General features: G+C 44.4%; 1 protein-coding gene across 1 annotated transcript in view; it reads left to right on the forward strand.

Moving 5' to 3' along the window:
* Nucleotides 1–18,731, forward strand: part of nomo (nodal modulator) — a 75,598-nt gene that overhangs the window by 14,796 nt on the left and 42,071 nt on the right. The window contains exons 9-15 of the mRNA XM_072481855.1: nucleotides 4,509–4,598; nucleotides 10,655–10,760; nucleotides 14,098–14,248; nucleotides 14,375–14,552; nucleotides 16,007–16,148; nucleotides 17,567–17,698; nucleotides 17,793–17,929. Coding sequence (XP_072337956.1) covers nucleotides 4,509–4,598; nucleotides 10,655–10,760; nucleotides 14,098–14,248; nucleotides 14,375–14,552; nucleotides 16,007–16,148; nucleotides 17,567–17,698; nucleotides 17,793–17,929 — 936 coding nt within the window. The remainder of the gene's footprint in view (nucleotides 1–4,508; nucleotides 4,599–10,654; nucleotides 10,761–14,097; nucleotides 14,249–14,374; nucleotides 14,553–16,006; nucleotides 16,149–17,566; nucleotides 17,699–17,792; nucleotides 17,930–18,731) is intronic.

Here is an 18,731-nt window from a genome sequence, read left to right on the forward strand (position 1 = left end):
GTTATTAACTTACAGCTGACTGCAAATGAAAAGACTATGCTGCTGTATCTTGCCTGTGACAGCACATTAAAAACACACCAAAGCTCAAGAGGCTGTCAGCATTCTGGAGTAGCATTCCAGGAGTATCCAGTGCTGAGTAAAACAAGTATTTTGTTGCTATTGCCCTTCTTGACAACCTACACGTGCGAGATTGGCTTTTCGTTAATGCAAGGATGAATACGGCACAAAGGAACAGGCTGACGTCTGCACCTGATATGCGTATTACCCTCTCCTCCTCCTTGAACCTGATTGCACTGAGATCGTGAGAACCAGCCAGGCTCCCCTCTCGCATTAAAGGAAAATAATTGGGTACTCTAAATTTACTTTTAAAAAGTCGCAGAAGAGAAAAGCAAAATATATCAAATTAATAATGAAGGAAAATAAATCAATTAAATTTAAGCATCCCTTCAGGTTGGGTAAGAAAATAAAATGGTTGTTGGCACAGTTGGGCTCACAAATAAGGCACTGTTTAGTGGTTGGGAGTCTACTAAACCTGTGACTTTCAGATGTTTACTTAATAGTTTTCAATGTTTATATAGACAATTTCAATGTTGCTTTAATGTCATAACCAAAAATTCTGGCAATAGGAAGATATTTACTACGCGTTTGCTGCAATCTCAGAAATGAGTAATGTGGTATATGAATTTCAGTGCCAGTGTGATGCCAAGTAAGTAGGTGTACATCCCAAAGACTGGCAGATCACATCAAACAGCATATTCAGCCGCTGCTCGCAACGGGCAAGGCACTGACCATACCCGACCAGCTGTACCCAAACAGCATGTGGTTGCAAAACTTAGAACAGTGTCCAACATTAGATGTGATTCTGCATATTGGACAACATTGTTGATCAAGAATCTGTCTAACTCCGCCTCGAATAAATTCAGTAACCCAGCCTCCATTGCTCTCTGGGGCGGAGAATGCTCCAGCCTAATAGCCCTCTTAGTCTTAAATGGAAACCCCCCTAATTTTTAAACTCTGTCCCCTAGTTCCAGATCCTCCCACAAGGGGGAAACATCTTCTCCGCCTCCATCCTGTCAATACCTCTCAGGATCTGAAATGTTTTAATTCTCACCTCTCATTTTTCTAAACTTCGATGGGTCTGGGCCCAATCTGCTCACTAGATAACCCCTTCATCCCAGGAACCTTCTCTGAAAACTTCTCATGCAATTGTATATCCTTTAAATAAGTAAACTGAAACTACATAATACTCCTGAAGTGGCCTCAGTAAGGCCCTGTACAGCTACAGCAACAATTTCCGACTTTCATATTCAATTCCCCTTGCAATAAACGCCCACGTTCCTTCTGCCTTCCTAGTCACTTGCTGTGGCTGTTTACTAACTTTTTGTGATTCGTGTACCAGGACACCCAGATCCTGTGGGCCGCAGAGTTCTGCAATCTCGCTCCATTTAAATAATACACTCCCCTTTTTTTATTCTTCCTCCCAGAGTGGGCAAGTTCACATTTCCCCCACATTATCCTCTGCCAATTCTTTGCCTCCTCACTTGACCGAGCAAAATGCCCTTTGTCCCTTTCACAATTTACTTTTCCGGCTTATCTTTGGTTCCTCCGCAGATTTAGCAACCCTGCATTCGGTTCCTTCTTCCTACTCATTGATGTAGATTGTAAATAGTTGAGGCCCCGGCACTGATGCCGGTGGCACTCCACTGGTTTCAGCTTGCCCAACCTGGAAAATGACGCATTTATATTCCTACTCTGTACTTCCTGTTAGCTCGCCAATCCCCTATCCGTGCTAATGTGTTACCCCGACACCATGAGCTCTTATTTTGTGTTGTGATCTTTGATCTGGCACATTACTTAAATGCCTTTTGGAAATCCAAGTACACCAGGATCCTTTACCACCTGTTTTTATTTTCATTGCTAGTTTTCTCTCGCGCCCTAATTTATCTTTGTTCATTTGTTAGTCACCCATGACGGGTTTTTAAATTCTGTTCGATCTTCTGACATACCACTAATCTTTGCAGAATATTATGCACTTTTTCATTCAATTTGATGCTGTCTTTAACTTCCTTAGTTAACCACAGATGGAGCATCCTTCCCACCGAGTCTTTCTTTCTCAATGGAATGTATTAAATATTTAAAGATATGTGATGGGTGATATAAAAAACCTGCAATAATATCCGTTATGGACACAGGTGGTCCTTTGCTAAGGATTTTCAATGTAATTAAGTGTACTGCTTGTTCTGCTTTGAACTAAGGTTGCGTGTAAGCTGCTATTAGAGATGCTATTTTCCATTGAGACTTGGTTAATAAAAGCTTTCAGTCTGCCTGCTGTCACAGGCTGTGGCCACCGGGTGTCTCTGCACACCGGCCTGTTCCATTTGAAGCCCTATTCTGTGGGCGATTTTGTTTGTGCAGATAAATGATTTAACATTTTAATTTTTAAATATCTTATTTCGGGTGCTTTCCTTCCCCCCCCCCTCCCCCGACCCAGCTCGGCACTGCTGTTTCCCACTGTGTTTTTGTGTTACCCTGCTTGAATAATCTGTGCCGGACTATTGGTCCAAATCACTTGCCTGCTCGAGATTTTCTTTATTTGTAAATAGAGGCAGATGACCCATGTTGCTGCGTAAGGAGAATAAAACAAAAGGCGTTTTTCAGGCCAGCAGGATTTGAGGGCAGGCAGATTGAACCAAGCTGGGGAAGGAGGCAGGAGAGGAAGTGAAGAGAAAAGAAGAGAATGGGAGGAGAGCACAGAGTGGAGGAGAAGGAGAATCGGGAGAGGAGGAAGGAAAGGAGATGAGAAGAAGAGGGAGGGTTGGAGTTGTCCGTGTGAATTATGCTTTGATGTTTGAGGGGAGGGGGGGTTGAGTTGGCTGTGGTCCGTTGAGTAGTTCGCTTTGCTTTGTTTACGATGCCAGGACTCGATACTAGCTTGGAATGTCCAGCAAAGCAGGTGTGTGAGTGGGATTTCAGCCTCACTGGGGTTGTGGTGCTGCCTTTACATGAGTTCTGTCTGAGCAGGGGATAGGGTGGATGTCTCTTCGATGAGTGAGTTGGCTCCATCAATTGTCTTTTACCTTTTTGCAGGGGGAGGCGTTGTGCCATTTGTCTGAGCATGTGTCGGGTGTTCGTTTTGGCCCTCTTCAGGTCACGAGAAGAGTGATGTTCTGGTACCTTTCACAATCACAGAATTGTTAAGGTGTAGAAAGAGACCATTTGGCTCATCGCGTCTGCGCCAGCTCTCCAAATGAACAATTATGACTTTGTGCCATTTCCCTGCCTTTTCCCAGTACCCCAGCATATTGTTTCTATTCAAATAATCATCTAACGCCCTCTTGAATGTCTCCATTCAACCTGCCTCCACCACACATCCAGGCCGTGCATTCCAGACCTGCTCGCTGTGTGAAAAGTTTTTTTCTCACATTGCATTTGCTTCTTTTGCAAAACACATTAAATCTCTGCCCTCTCGTTCTCCATCTTTTTACGAATGGGAACAGATCCTTTCTATCTACTCTGTCCAAATCCCTCATGATTTTCAACACCGTAGAGTTTCTCACCCCTGGAACCATTCTTCCAAACCTCTTCTCTCTCTCCAATGCATTCACATCCTTCCTATAATGTGGCATCCAGTGCAGCACAGTAGCATGGTGGTTAGCACAATTGCTTCACAGCTCCAGGGTCCCAGGTTCGATTCCCGGCTTGGGTCACTGTGCGGAGTCTGCACGTTCTCCCCGTGTGTGCGTGGGTTTCCTCCGGGTGCTCCGGTTTCCTCCCACAGTCCAAAGATGTGCAGGTTAGGTGGATTGGCCATGATAAATTGCCCTTAAGTGTCCAAAATTGCCCTTCGTGTTGGGTGGGGTTACTGGGTTATGGGGATCGGGTGGAGGTGTGGGCTGGGTAGGGTGCCCTTTCAAAGAGCCGGTGCAGACTCGATGGGCCGAATGGCCTCCTTCTGCACTGTAAATTCTATGATCTATGAACATACATCAGGAAAGGAAGTGTCCTAATACTGACCCTGGGGAACTCCACAACAAACCTTTTCCAGCCCGAAAAATATCCAGTGACTACTACTCTCTGTTTCCTATTCCTCAGCCAATTTTGTATCCACTTTGCTATTGTCTCTTTTATTCCATGAGCTCTAACTTTTCTCACAAGTCTGTTGTGTGGCACTGTATCAAATGCCTTTTGAAAGTCCGTGTGCACCACATCAACAGCATTACCCTCATCGACCCTTTCTGTTACATCTTCAAAAAGAACTCCCAAGTTAGTTATTAGCAGCTTTCTTTACATCACTTGGGAATTTTTGGTCAAAGGACCTCAAATTGCTCCATTTCTTTGCTTACGGGTGAATTCAGCCTCCAACCAGATTCTGCAAACGTTCGCCTGTAACGTTTGATGAAAAGACTGCACCTGTCTAAAGATTTGTTTTGCAAATATTTGTCCTGATATGCATAAAGTTTTTGGTTTACCAAGTTTGAAAGCCTAATGAGTTTTTTTGGATTCTTTAGGTGCCATTCTACAGAGGAGAAAGAATCACATTTGATGTTGCCCCATCGAGACTAGATTTTTCTGTGGCGCATAACAGTTTAAGGATTGAGGTACAGTGCTGTAAAACCATGTATCCAGTTTGTTTGTCTAATTCCGAAGCTGATAAATTAGTCGATAGTGCTGCGTTCCTCTGGCACTGAGTAACATGTAATTAATATTTAGCATGATCACGTGCGGGTGTGTGACGCTGATCTTAATGTGGTACCGTACAATGATGAAAGCTATTTCCTGATGAGCTCTAATGAGTAGTTAACTGGAAACCTGTGCAGTTAATGGAATTCTGCACTTCAGAATGTACAACTTTACAGCAAGCGCAGGGTAATTTATTGCTTAATGTTAACTGTATGGTCAGTGTCACTGTGTTAACAAATGCATATTGAATCTATCAAAGCAGAGGTGGTGTTACGTGAGAACTAGGGAAACCATGTCAATCAGCTAACAGTACATCTGTGGAATGGAAGAGGTAGCAGCTGAAAATTGAGCACTTCCATAGAAGGGGAGGTGATATCAGAGAGACATTTACATCAGTCTCTGTTTCTAGCAGTCAGTTCTTGACCGAGATCGCTGAGCAATTGGCTTGCGTGCCTATGATCTCTCTTGAAATAAAATGAATGAAAATCGCTTATCGTCACAAGTAGGCTTCAATGAAGTTACTGTAGAACAACATAGAACATTACAGCACAGTACAGGCCCTTCGGCCCTCGATATTGCGCCGACCTGTGAAACCACTCTAAAGCCCATCTACACTATTCCCTTATCGTCCATATGTCTATCCAATGACCATTTGAATGCCCTTAGTGTTGGCGAGTCCACTACTGTTGCAGGCAGGGCATTCCACACCCTTACTACTCTCTGAGTAAAGAACCTACCTCTGACATCTGTCTTATATCTATCTCCCCTCAATTTAAAGCTATGTCCCCTCGTGCTAGACATCACCATCCGAGGAAGAAGGCTCTCACTGTCCACCCTATCCAATCCTCTGATCATCTTGTATGCCTCAATTAAGTCACCTCTTAACCTTCTTCTCTCCAACGAAAACAGCCTCAAGTCCCTCAGCCTTTCCTCATAAGATCTTCCCTCCATACCCGGCAACATTCTGGTAAATCTCCTCTGCACCCTTTCCAATGCTTCCACATCCTTCCTATAATGCGGCAACCAGAATTGCACGCAATACTCCAAATGCAGCCGCACCAGAGTTTTGTACAGCTGCAACATGACCTCATGGCTCCGAAACACAATCCCTCTACCAATAAAAGCTAACACACCATACGCCGCCTTAACAACCCTCTTAACCTGGGTGGCAACTTTAACGGATCTATGTACATGGACACCGAGATCTCTCTGCTCATCCGCACTGCCAAGAATCTTACCATTAGCCCAGTACTCTGTCTTCCTGTTATTCCTTCCAAAATGAATCACCTCACACTTTTCTGCATTAAACTCCATTTGCCACCTCTCAGCCCAGCGCTGCAGCTTATCTGTGTCCCTCTGTAACTTGTAACATCCTTCCGCACTGTTCACAACTCCACCGACTAGTGTCATCTGCAAATTTACTCACCCGTCCTTCGACGCCCTCCTCCAGGTCATTTATGATCAGGGATAGTCAGCATGGCTTTGTGAAGGGTAGGTCATGCCTCACAAACCTTATTGAGTTCTTTGAGAAGGTGACTGAACAGGTAGACGAGGGTAGAGCAGTTGATGTGGTGTATATGGATTTCAGCAAAGCGTTTGATAAGGTTCCCCACGGTAGGCTATTGCAAAAAATACGGAGGCTGGGGATTGAGGGTGATTTAGAGATGTGGATCAGAAATTGGCTAGCTGAAAGAAGACAGAGGGTGGTGGTTGATGGGAAATGTTCAGAATGGAGTACAGTCACAAGTGGAGTACCACAAGGATCTGTTCTGAGGCAGTTGCTGTTTGTCATTTTTATCAATGACCTAGAGGAAGGCGCAGAAGGGCGGGTGAGTAAATTTGCAGACGATACTAAAGTCGGTGGTGTTGTCGATAGTGTGGAAGGATGTAGCAGGTTACAGAGGGATATAGATAAGCTGCAGAGCTGGGCTGAGAGGTGGCAAATGGAGTTTAATGTAGAGAAGTGTGAGGTGATTCACTTTGGAAGGAATAACAGGAATGCGGAATATTTGGCTAATGGTAAAGTTCTTGAAAGTGTGGATGAGCAGAGGGATCTAGGTGTCCATGTACATAGATCCCTGAAAGTTGCCACCCAGGTTGATAGGGTTGTGAAGAAGGCCTATGGAGTGTTGGCCTTTATTGGTAGAGGGATTGAGTTCCGGAGTCGGGAGGTCATGTTGCAGCTGTACAGAACTCTGGTACGGCCGCATTTGGAGTATTGCGTACAGTTCTGGTCACCGCATTATAGGAAGGACGTGGAGGCTTTGGAGCGGGTGCAGAGGAGATTTACCAGGATGTTGCCTGGTATGGAGGGAAAATCTTATGAGGAAAGGCTGATGGACTTGAGGTTGTTTTCGTTGGAGAGAAGAAGGTTAAGAGGAGACTTAATAGAGGCATACAAAATGATCAGGGGGTTGGATAGGGTGGACAGTGAGAGCCTTCTCCCGCGGATGGATATGGCTGGCACGAGGGGACATAACTTTAAACTGAGGGGTAATAGATATAGGACAGAGGTCAGAGGTAGGTTCTTTACGCAAAGAGTAGTGAGGCCGTGGAATGCCCTACCTGCTACAGTAGTGAACTCGCCAACATTGAGGGCATTTAAAAGCTTATTGGATAAACATATGGATGATAATGGCATAGTGTAGGTTAGATGGCTTTTGTTTCGGTGCAACATCGTGGGCCGAAGGGCCTGTACTGCGCTGTATTGTTCTATGTTCTATTTATAAAAATGACAAACAGCAGTGGCCCCAAAACAGATCCTTGTGGTACACCACTAGTAACTGGACTCCAGTCTGAACATTTCCCATCAACCACCGCCCTTTGTCTTCTTCCAGCTAGCCAATTTCTGATCCAAACTGCTAAATCACCCTGAATCCCATGCCTCCGTATTTTCTGCAGTAGCCTACCGTGGGGAACTTTATCAGACGCTTTACTGAAATCCATATACACCACATCAACTGCTTTACCCTCATCCACCTGTTTGGTCACCTTCTCAAAGAACTCAATAAGGTTTGTGAGGCACAACCTACCCTTTACAAAACCGTGTTGACTATCTCTAATCAAATTATTCCTTTCCAGATGATTATATATCCTGTCTCTTATAAACCTTTCCAAGATTTTGCCCACAACAGAAGTAAGGCTCACTGGTCTATAGTTACCGGGGTTGTCTCTACTCCCCTCCTTGAACAAGGGAACAACATTTGCTATCCTCCAGTCTTCTGGCACTATTCCTGTAGACAAAGATGACTTGAAGATCAAAGGCTCAGCAATCTCCTCCCTAGCTTCCCAGAGAATCCTAGGATAAATCCCATCCGGCCCAGGGGACTTATCTATTTTCACACTTTCCAGAATTGCTAACACCTCCTCCTTATGAACCTCAAGCCCTTCTCGTCTAGTAGCCTGAATCTCCGTATTCTCCTCGACAACATTGTCTTTTTCCTGTGTGAATACTGACGAATAATATTCATTTAGCACCTCTCCTATCTCCTCAGACTCCAAGCACAACCTCCCACTACTGTCCTTGACTGGCCCTACTCTTACCCTAGTCATTCGTTTATTCCTGACATATCTATAGAAAGCTTTAAGGTTATCCTTGATCCTACCTGCCAAAGTCTTCTCCTGTCCCCTCCTGGCTCTTCTTAGCTCTCTCTTTAGGTCCTTCCTAGCTAACTTGTAACTCTCGAGCGCCCTAACTGAACCTTCATGTCTCATCTTTACATAAGCCTCCTTCTTCCTCTTGACAAGTGTTTCGACTGCTTTAGTAAACCACGGTTCCCTTGCTCGACCACTTCCTCCCTGCCTGACAGGTACACACTTATCAAGGACACGCAGTAGCTGTTCCTTGAACAAGCTCCACATTTTCATTGTGCCCATCCCCGGCAGTTTTCCTCTCCATCCGATGCATCCTAAGTCTTGCCTCATCGCATCATAATTGCCTTTCCCCCAGATATAACTTTTGCCCTACGGTATATACCTATCCCGTTCCATCACTAACGTAAAAGTAATCGAATTGTGGTCACTATCACCAAAGTGCTCACCTACTTCCAAATCTAACACCTGTCCTGGTTCATTCCCCAGTACCAAATCCAATATGGCCTCGCCTCTCGTTGGCCTATCTACATACTGTGTCAGGAAACCCTCCTGCATACATTGGACAAAAATGGACCCATCTAAAGCACTCGAACTATAGCGTTTCCAGTCAATATTTGGAAAGTTAAAGTCCCCCAAAACAACTACCCTGTTGCTTTCGCTCCTATCCAGAATCATCTTTGCAATCCTTTCCTCTACATCTCTGGAACTTTTCGGAGGCCTATAGAAAACCCCAACCGGGTGAAAAGCCCCTAGTCGCCACCTGGTTTTTAAAGCTCTGCTTGGGGAATAAAAGGCAAATTTAATGCTGAGGGAGAGTCAGTATTTGAAACCAGCTATTTTCAGAGGTGTAGTAGCGACTTAACTTTGTATTTCTGCAGAATTTCAAACCTTAACCAGACCACTCGCACAACCAGGAGCTTCTAATGGGAACTGGATCAACCTGTTCCACCATTTAGTTAGATTCTTGTTGATCTGCTCCATTTACCTGCTTTCACGTTATATCACGTGATAGCCTTGTCTAAAAATAACCGTGTGATTTTAATCGTGGAAATATTGATTAATCCGGCATTCCCGAATTCCACTCTTTGTGAGGAAATTACTTCCTGACTCTGGATTGCTAAAATATATTACGACTAATATAGCTACAATTTCTCCCTCACTTCTTTCCCTGTTTCCCTGTCCTTTCTCAAGATTGTCTAGGCTGGAGGATTTAGGTTCCACTCATACTCAGTTTTTATTCTGTTTGTGTAGTGGCAATTTAACAGAAAGGTTTCGAAGTGTCATTTGTGGCGGGTTTCTCCGGGGTTCCCCCCCCCCCCCCCACACACACAGACACACATGCACACACGGACACCCTGCTATGGGATCCCCCCTCTTCAGGCACACCCTAGCCCGTTACAAGCCCCCACTTCCAGGACCCCCACCCGTCAGCGCCCCCCCCCCCCCCACATCTCCCAGAGACCCTTTCTTACCTGCCCTGAACCCCCTCCACCCTTCATACCCCCCCTCCCTTTCAATGGCAAGGCCCCGCTCAGGCCTTGATCCTTGGCAGTGCCATCCTGGCACCCGGGCACTCTTGGATTTCCAACCTCTTGCTGGCTTGGTAGTGCCAGGGTGGCAGTGCAGAGGTGCCAGCCAGGCATTGCCAAGGTGCCCGCGTTCCACGGGGAAGGCCTGGGGCCCACCCTGCACTATCACTGGCCACCCTCCGATGCCCTGGGAGACTCCCTCTGCGGCCGTTCCACCATGTTTGTGTGGACCAGTACTGAATGGCGCCTGGCTGCAGCCTCCCTGGGGAGGCCGGTAGATACCGGGTAAGTAGGTCTAAGGCCTACTTACGCAAGCATGGTTTGGTCATGCCCATTGTGGGCGGGTTCCTGATCCCGACGCCTCGGGAGACTTGGGTAGACCTTGCGAGGCATTGTGGCTGTCGGGGGACCCGCCGTGGCCGGAAGATCACGCCCTATATCTTTTAAGCTGAATTTGTACCTCGTGCATTTGTTTTATTTCTTATATTGTGTGGGTTTGTGTACAGAACTCTTATCTGGGTAACTGTCTCCATCCTGTTTATTTGGCTTGCTGGTGTTTCTCTTCCATTTTTTGCCATTGTGTAGATTTTCCCTTTCCATAACCTTTCAGGTTTGTCATTCCACAAGTGTTTACCGTTTCCCCGGTACACCGCCACCCTCAGGGTCGCACCGGATAGCCTGCGCTTTCAAATATCTGCAAGTCCATACAAAATAATATTGCCAAAACCTATTACATTTATTCAACATTGGCCTACATCAATATCTTTCTTCATTGCTACGTGTTTCAAAGGCCAGTTTATGACTCCTGATTCATCTGTAGAAATTTGCATCATTTTTGTCTTTGTATGCAGCCCGTTTTCCGAGTGATGGGATTTTCTGTTACTGGCCGGGTTTTGGACGGGGCGAATGGACAGGGAGTTCGTTATGCTACTGTTGTCCTCAGCAACCAGATCAAAGGTATGTAAAAGGTGGTGACGCATTGTTGCTGTAGCGCTGATGGTGCTGTCCTATAACAAGAGGACACTTGATGTGCAGAGGAACGGCTGTTGGAAGTGTAACATGTACCAGAAAGGAGTATTTTGTGCACCGCCTGAAATGTCCAATTCCGGCCTTGTTGAATAAATAAAGGCCAGGCGCAGCGTGCATTACTGAAGTTCATTGATCTGCCCTTTATGTTTAATAGTTTCAATAAGATTTTGCCGCAAATACAACTTCCAACATGAATTTTTCTGGTTGAATGTCACTTGTGTGACTGTGCCAGGCTAAGCACTGCTACCATGTGTTTCTGTGCAGGTGTCGGAAGGGCAGTACAGAGCAGCAGGCATGTATCAGCACATTCAGATCATTAACGAGGGATTTTGCTTTTGCGCTGTCTGCTTTAAACTGCAGTGAGTGTAAAGTTTACTTTTTGATTTAAAAGAAATTCTTTTTTTTAATAAATGTATTTATTTTTTCCAATTATGGGACAATTTAACATGGCCAATCCATCCAGCCTGCACGTCTTTGGGTTGTGGGGGCAAAACCCACGGAAGCACAGGGAGAATGTGCAAACTCCACACGGACAGTGACCCGGACTGGGATCAAACCTGGGACCTTGGCGCCGTGAGGCAGCAGTGCTAACTATTGCGCCACCGTGCTGCCCATTAAAAGAAATTCTTAACATCACACTGCACGGCCACTTATAAGAAACCAGCTGGATGAGGAGAGCTAATGGACAATTGCTGAAATTCTCACCCGGCGTGCAAGCTAATGAGCTTGCAAGCACGAGGTTATGCTTTCCTGCTTCACAGTAATGCCAGCAATGCAGCTATGTTTCCCTGTTTGTGTTGCTGTCAGAGTGCTGTTGGCAATGGTGCAGTTTAGCTGTCGTATTCAACTGTTAGACTGCAGTCTTTCATAAGTTGCTAACTCTCCAGAAAATATGAATTCTAATGTTTGTACAGTTGAACAGAAATGTGTTTGGTGGTTATTGATTCTCTGTGACCCTTTTCCTGCTGACATGTGCAATAGCTAATGTTTGATTTTAAACAGTGGTGTATTGATGAAAAATATTCACACATTTGCTGTTTGCCTGTTGTGGTGCTCCGAGTTGTCAACCTATTGAGCTCACAGCAGGACATTTCAGGTCACTGATAATGATGTGTGTGCCATTCTTAATTTAACTTTGTGCAGGGATGTTGGGGAGCATATTGCAAAAGAACAGGCTCAAAATCACGCAAGTCAGTTGTGTGTCTGAACAAAGGAAACAGTTATCTGTGTCCAGCTCCAGGTGCAACAAGGGTTGGAAAATCGAATTTGGTATTGTGTTATTGGAGGCTGTTTACGCAGTTTTTCTAGCACCCAGTAGCAAACACTACCAATGCAGTTATAACCAACTTAAGCTGTGCAGTTACACGCTGACTCAGGGCAGCGAATTGGTTGTGCTTGGTCTGTTGTGCCTTTTAAGATGTGTGTGTGGTTACACAGAGATCTTAAAAGGATGACATGATGGAACAAAAAGACTGTGCACTGTGAGGAATAATTAGAGAGAGCATCGGCTATAGCATGGGTTAGATGCATAATCAAGATGCTTCTGTTTTCCATAAATAATGTCTAATGTGCGAACACTAGACAAGTGCTGCTAACTCCAGCAGTGTGCTATTTCTACTTCTCATGCTATGTGCCATCATGCTATGTGCCCTATCAGTGAACGAGCATGCCGGCTTATACTGGCATCAAGCCTGTATCAACTTGGCACCATGTTAAAACTACTCAAAGACCTTGGGCTTGATTTTAACACTGCAAGTGGGTGTGTTTTGGATGGATTAAAACCTCACCGTTTTACTCTATAGGCTAGGTCGAATTCAGTTTCTAAAAGACCGGAATTTTAATCTCTTGTGCTATCCAATTCTTGTTAGAATTTTGGGGGAAGTTATTTTCCTGCTTGACAGGATGTGACAAGTGGTGTGCCACAGGATTCAGTGCTGGGGCCTCAACTATTTGCAATTTATATAAATGTATTGGATGAAGCGACCGATGGTGTGGTTACTAAATTTATTCATGACACACAGATAGATAGGAAAGTAAGTTGTGAAGAGGACATGAGGTTACAGAAGGATATAGATCGGTGGGCGAGTGGGCAAAGATCAGGCAAATGGAGAGTAATGTGGGAAAATGTGAGGTCCATTTTGGTGAGATGAATAAAAAATAAGCATTTCAACTAAATGGTGGGCGATTGCAGAGCTCTTGAGATCAAAGAATTTACAGTGCAGAAGGAGGCCATTCTGCCCATTGAGTCTGCACCAGCCCTTGGAAAGAGCACCCTACCTAAGCCCAAACCTCCACCCTATCCCTGTAACCCCACACATCCTTTTTTGGACACTAAGGGCAATTTATCATGGCCAGTCCACCTAACCTGCACATCTTTGGACTGTGGGAGGAAACCGGAACACCCGGAGGAAACCCACGCACACACGGGGAGGATGTGCAGACTCCGCACCGACAGTGACCCAAGCCGGGAATCGAACCTGGTACCCAGGAGCGGTGAAGCAAATGTGCTAACCACTGTACTACCGTGCCCCCCTAAGCTGACTTTGTCCTTTGACCTTATTTAAGGTATTTGTGTACGATGTAAAGAATATCAAATATTGTTGCAAACAAAAACCCTGCTCCCTTTAGGCTATGGAATGATGATATAAAGCGACTAGTTTTTCCCTGAACCTCCTAGAGGTATTAGTGGAATTAACCACCTGACCAAAAATTAACATCATATATTCTGACGTATTAGCGCAATAATGTCATGGATTGTCTGAATGCTGCTTGTTGACTAGGTGGAGGATAGTACCCTATTATATTTCAGGAAGGTGCCAATCTATTCCTAAGTATCGATAGTTCTGTAAATAGTCAAAGTAGACTCCGAGATTGATGTCAAATATACAGTATATAGGGTTTTTGTCAGCTGAACACTTCAGCTGCATAGAATAACCTGTGACTGACACGCTGGACTCCAGGCTGCACAGAGTGTGAATGGAACAAACCCAATCACAACGACAGTGGTGAAGCTACCTGTAACGCCCAAGTCTGTTACCCCTGTCTGTTTAAATTGATGGGGTGGGGATTCCTGCTGTGGGTTTCCTATATCAGCAGGATTAGTGTGACTGATTTTGTGGTGTGATATGGTAAGTAATGAAATAAAGCTGGCAGAGTAACATCTCGGAGAGAAACCTTGCAATAAGCTAATCAATTTCCAAAGATTCTGTGGCTTCCAATCCCTGCGTTGCTTTCATGTTTTTTTTCTTCTTTCATGTTTGTACAGTAACCTCAAAAGCTGATGGCTCATTCAGGCTTGAAAACATGACCGCTGGCACATATACCATTAATACACAAAAGGAGCACATTTTCTTTGAGCCGGTCACTGTGAAGATTGCCCCAAACACACCTCAACTGGCAGACATCGTGGCCACCAGGTAGGCGGCTGCATCAGCATATGGAAGATATATTGTACGCATTTTTGTTCAACTGGCTTTCGCTCTGTTGTGGCACCTCTTTCGAAATTAGTTTTAATGAAACATTGTTTCTTCATTGCTCTGCAGCTTCAGTGTGTGTGGGCATGTAGCTGTCAAACGTTTTCCTGAAGGATTAAAGCAGATTATCAAGTATAAATTAGCCATGGTCGCCCAAAGTAAGGATAAGGCATCACCGATTCTAACAGAGACAGATTCTCGTGGATTATTCTGTTTCCAAGCCAGAGCAGGAACCTATGTCATTCAGGTAAAGTTACTATAATACTTGGTATGATCATGTTTAACTGAGGTTGGGGCAGCACGGTGGCGCAGTGGTTAGCACTGCGGCCTCACGGCGCCGAGGACCCAGTTTCGATCCCGGCTCTGGGTCACTGTCCGTGTGGAGTTTGCACATTCTCCCCGTGTTTGTGTGGGACTCACTCCCACAACACAAAAGATGATGTGCAGGGTAGGTGGATTGGCCCCTTACTTGGAAAAAAATGAATTGTGTATTCTAAATTTTTTTTTTTAAATGTTTAACTGAGGTTACTTATTTTAGAGAGAAGAGTTCGCGCAGGTTTTATTTTTTGCTTTCTAAACATAGGGCCCCTATAGGGGCTAATTTAACACAGTGGGCTAAATAGCTGGCTTGCAATGCAGAACAATGCCAGCAGCGAAGGTTCAATTCCCGTGCCAGCCTCCCCGAACAGGCGCCAGAATGTGGCGACTAGGGGCTTTTCACAGTAACTTCATTGAAGCCTACTTGTGACAATAAGCAATTCTTATTATTATTCAGTTCTTCATTTAATTTACAGTTCTAATCTTGTATAGACTCTTGAACAACCAAGCCAGTCCAATCTATAAAGAAAAGTGCGCAAGCTGTAGTATATCACTTTAGATGTTAAAAATACGAATTGTGTTATGATTGAATTTAAAGTGCTCTTTTACATTGTTTAGCTATAATGTTCGCAACCTGCACAAATCGATAGATTTGTCTCCTTTATTAGAATATTCATCCATGCACATGTGGTAAACATGTATGGCGTTGAAAACATTTCCAGTAACAGAGTGTCACTCGTCAAGTTTAAGGGTACGCAGTGAATGCTGGCAAGCCATTCGATTGTGGGGGCATCATGTTGAAATTTTACCACCACCTCCCCTACAGCTCACAGGTATTTACTTTCTAGCAGAGGTGATTACACAGATGTTGGGAGGAGGAACAATCATTGATTCTACCCTCCCTAGTTCAGGGGCACTGGGAAAATATAGCATGCTGACTATCACTCATAGAATCATACAGTTTACAATGCACAAGGATGCCATTTGGCACCAGCCCTTGGAAAGAGCACCCTACTTAAGCCCACGCCTCCATCCCATCCCAGTAACCCTACCTAACCTTTTGGACACTCGACTGCAATGAGCTAACTCAGCGCATGAGTTGAAACTGGGACTTTCAAGCCTTGGACAGTGGCAGCATCTACGCACGAGACAGGCTGGGATTCTTGAATTAATAACGTTTAATGGTGGAATATGAATTTTTGTTTTTAGTTATGACTTTTTCGCCATCTTCCCTTCTTAGATTAGACATGCTGCGAGTCGCAGGCATCGAGGAATTTGAAAAGCATTAAGAATTAGAGGTTATAGTAACAGTGTAATGGCGGATGAAGAATTGCTCTCACAGTGTTTAACATGGTGCTTTCTGACTGAGTATCAATTCCATAGGTTATGGTCAGTGAAAATGAAGCAAAAGCAGGACTTGCACTGAAGCCAAAGTTTCAGACTATCACGGTTAAAAATGCACCGATTATGGATCTATCCTTCACCCAGTTTATGGCATCTGTGACTGGGAAAGTGGTCTGTTTGGGTAAGTGTGAGTTTGGCGAGTCAGCATGTTTATTGAATAAGTCTCACATGATCGGTAAGAACGTCACCTGTATTTAAAAACACTTTTCTCTTTTATATTCCAATCTATAATCAGTGTTCCTTTCAATGAAGTAAAGATTGCAATCTTTAATGTTCCTTTGACCATTTTGGACACCAAGGGCAATTTTAGCGTGGCCAATCCACCTAACCTGCACATCTATGGACTGCGGGAGGAAACCGGAGCACCCGGAGGAAACCCACACAGACACGGGGAGAATGTGCAGACTCCGCACAGACAGTGACCCAAGCCGGGATTCGACCCTGGAGCTGTGAAGCAACTGTGCTACCGTGCAGCCCCATAAACGGATGGCAGCAGGACTCGAACCTGCAATCGTCTGTTATCATAACTGCAATCACCGAAGTCAGACGTCTGATCCATTAGGCCACGTGGTTTAACATAATAAAACATGCACAGGAGCTTTAAAAAGCAAAATTTGGCACCCAGCCATGCATATTAGGTCATTTGACAAAGAGCTTGGTCAAAGAGCTTCGGATTTAAAGTCTGTGTTAACTGAGGCAAGGAGGTAGGGTGGCGGAGAGGTTTCATTCCAGTGCTTGGGGCTGTGGCAAATCAAATTTGGGGATATTCAAAGATCAGAATTAAAGGAACTCGGTTATCTTGCAGGGTTGTGGGGCTGTACGGAATCACAAAGGTGGGGAAGAATTTTAAACCAGGGTGAGAATTTTAAAATTGTGACACTGCTTAACTGAGAGCCAGTGTAAGATAGACAACACGTTCGCTGTAAAGTCATGGACAACGTGCATCTTTATGATGTCTGGTCACTAATTGTAGCTGTTTTTCGCCACTTTGGGCGTGTTAACCTTTTGCTTTTCTTACCATTAAAATTGAATTCCCAAGTTTTGAATTGAAAGTACACAGGAAACAAAACTTTTAACCAAGCATTTTGTCTCCTCTTAAGACAGAAGCAAAATATTGTGGATTCTGGAAATATGAAATAAAAACAATGGGTGGGATTTGTCCATGTTTTTAAAAAAATGACAATTATTCTCTGTCACAGCATGCATTTGTACAGTACTGTTGTTGGTGCAGTGTACAGAAAATATGGTTGTGTCCATGATGGAGAGTAATAGATAATGAGATTGCACAGATTCTTACCGATGTCCTTGGGATCCAGGTCTGAGGAATGATAGTTCAGTTATACTCCAGGGTCTGTTGTAGAGATTTTGTAGGATCTTTGTGTTTTATCTATATTCCTCTTCTTTGGTCTGTTAAAGAACAGATACAGTGTTTTCTGCTTATGCAGTGCATTAGCTGAATGTTCAACGTTTAGTGTGAAGAATTCATTTTATACTTTTTGTAATGTTTTAATGAGCTAGGCTCTTGCTGTTTTTGTTCAGATTCCTGCGGTAACCTTGCTGTGACCCTCCAACATTTGAGTCGTCATAGTGACAAACAAAGCGTGCAGCTCTCGGCTGGCGTTGACTCTGTGTTGTTCACTTTTAATGATATTTTGCCTGGCAAATACAAAGGTAGGAATTTTGAAGTTGGATGCACAAGTGTATGCTTAACGAGTGTCAAATTTAATCAAGTGAATATAATTGTCATTGTTGTGGGTTTTTGTAGTGAACATTGTCCACGAAGAATGGTGCTGGAAAAATCGATCGTTTGAGCTGGAGGTTGTGGATCAGGATGTGGCTGGGATAGAATTCAAACAGACCGGCTACATGCTGCGATGCTCACTCTCGCATGCCATAACGCTGGTAAGAGAAACTAAATGGATTGGATGATCTATTTTGGTAAATACCTGTACCTACTTCAGAGTGGAAATGCTGTTAGAACAATGTTTGCATGGCGCGATTGTGGAACATGCCCTGCTCGCCCTGTGCACCGTGGTGTGTGATAATCTTTTATTGTCACAAATATGAAGTTACTGTGAAAAGCCCCTAGTCGCCACATTCCGGCACCTGTTCGGGGAGGCTGGTACGGGAATTGAACCCGCGCTGCTGGCCTTGTTCTGCATCACAAACCAGCTAAACTGAGCTGAACCGGCCTGATAATGGCAGCTTAGAGATGTTGGTCATTCTTGGCTATTCTTGTCTGCACTGTTAGCGATCGCAAGAGTAAATAGGAATGGGCAATAAAGGCTTCTTGTTATCAGCAATTCCGAAAACTCACGAACCAATAGAAAAAAAGCGCAAGTGCATTGCTTTCTGTTTTCAACTGACCGTAGAATGACAGAATGGTTACAGCGCAGAAAGAAGGAGGCCAGTCAGACTGCCCAGTCCGGGACCCCCCTCTGCAAGAGCAGCTCACCTAGTGCCACCGTTCCTCCTTTTCCTGTAGTCCTGGAATTTTTTCTTTTCAGAAACTTGAATTAAATCAGCCTCTATCACCTGCTCAAACAATGCTTTCTAGATACTCGCCGCACAGGAGAGATTTTCCCTCATGTCGCCATTACCTTTCTTGTGAATCACCTTAAATCGTTATTCTCCGGTTCTCGTCCTTTGAAACATACAGACGTGCATACAAACATATCAGTTAGAAGTAGGAATAGGCCATTCG

The sequence above is a fragment of the Scyliorhinus torazame genome, chromosome 17 (genome assembly GCF_047496885.1).
Source record: "Scyliorhinus torazame isolate Kashiwa2021f chromosome 17, sScyTor2.1, whole genome shotgun sequence".
Classification (NCBI taxonomy): Eukaryota; Metazoa; Chordata; class Chondrichthyes; order Carcharhiniformes; family Scyliorhinidae; genus Scyliorhinus; species Scyliorhinus torazame.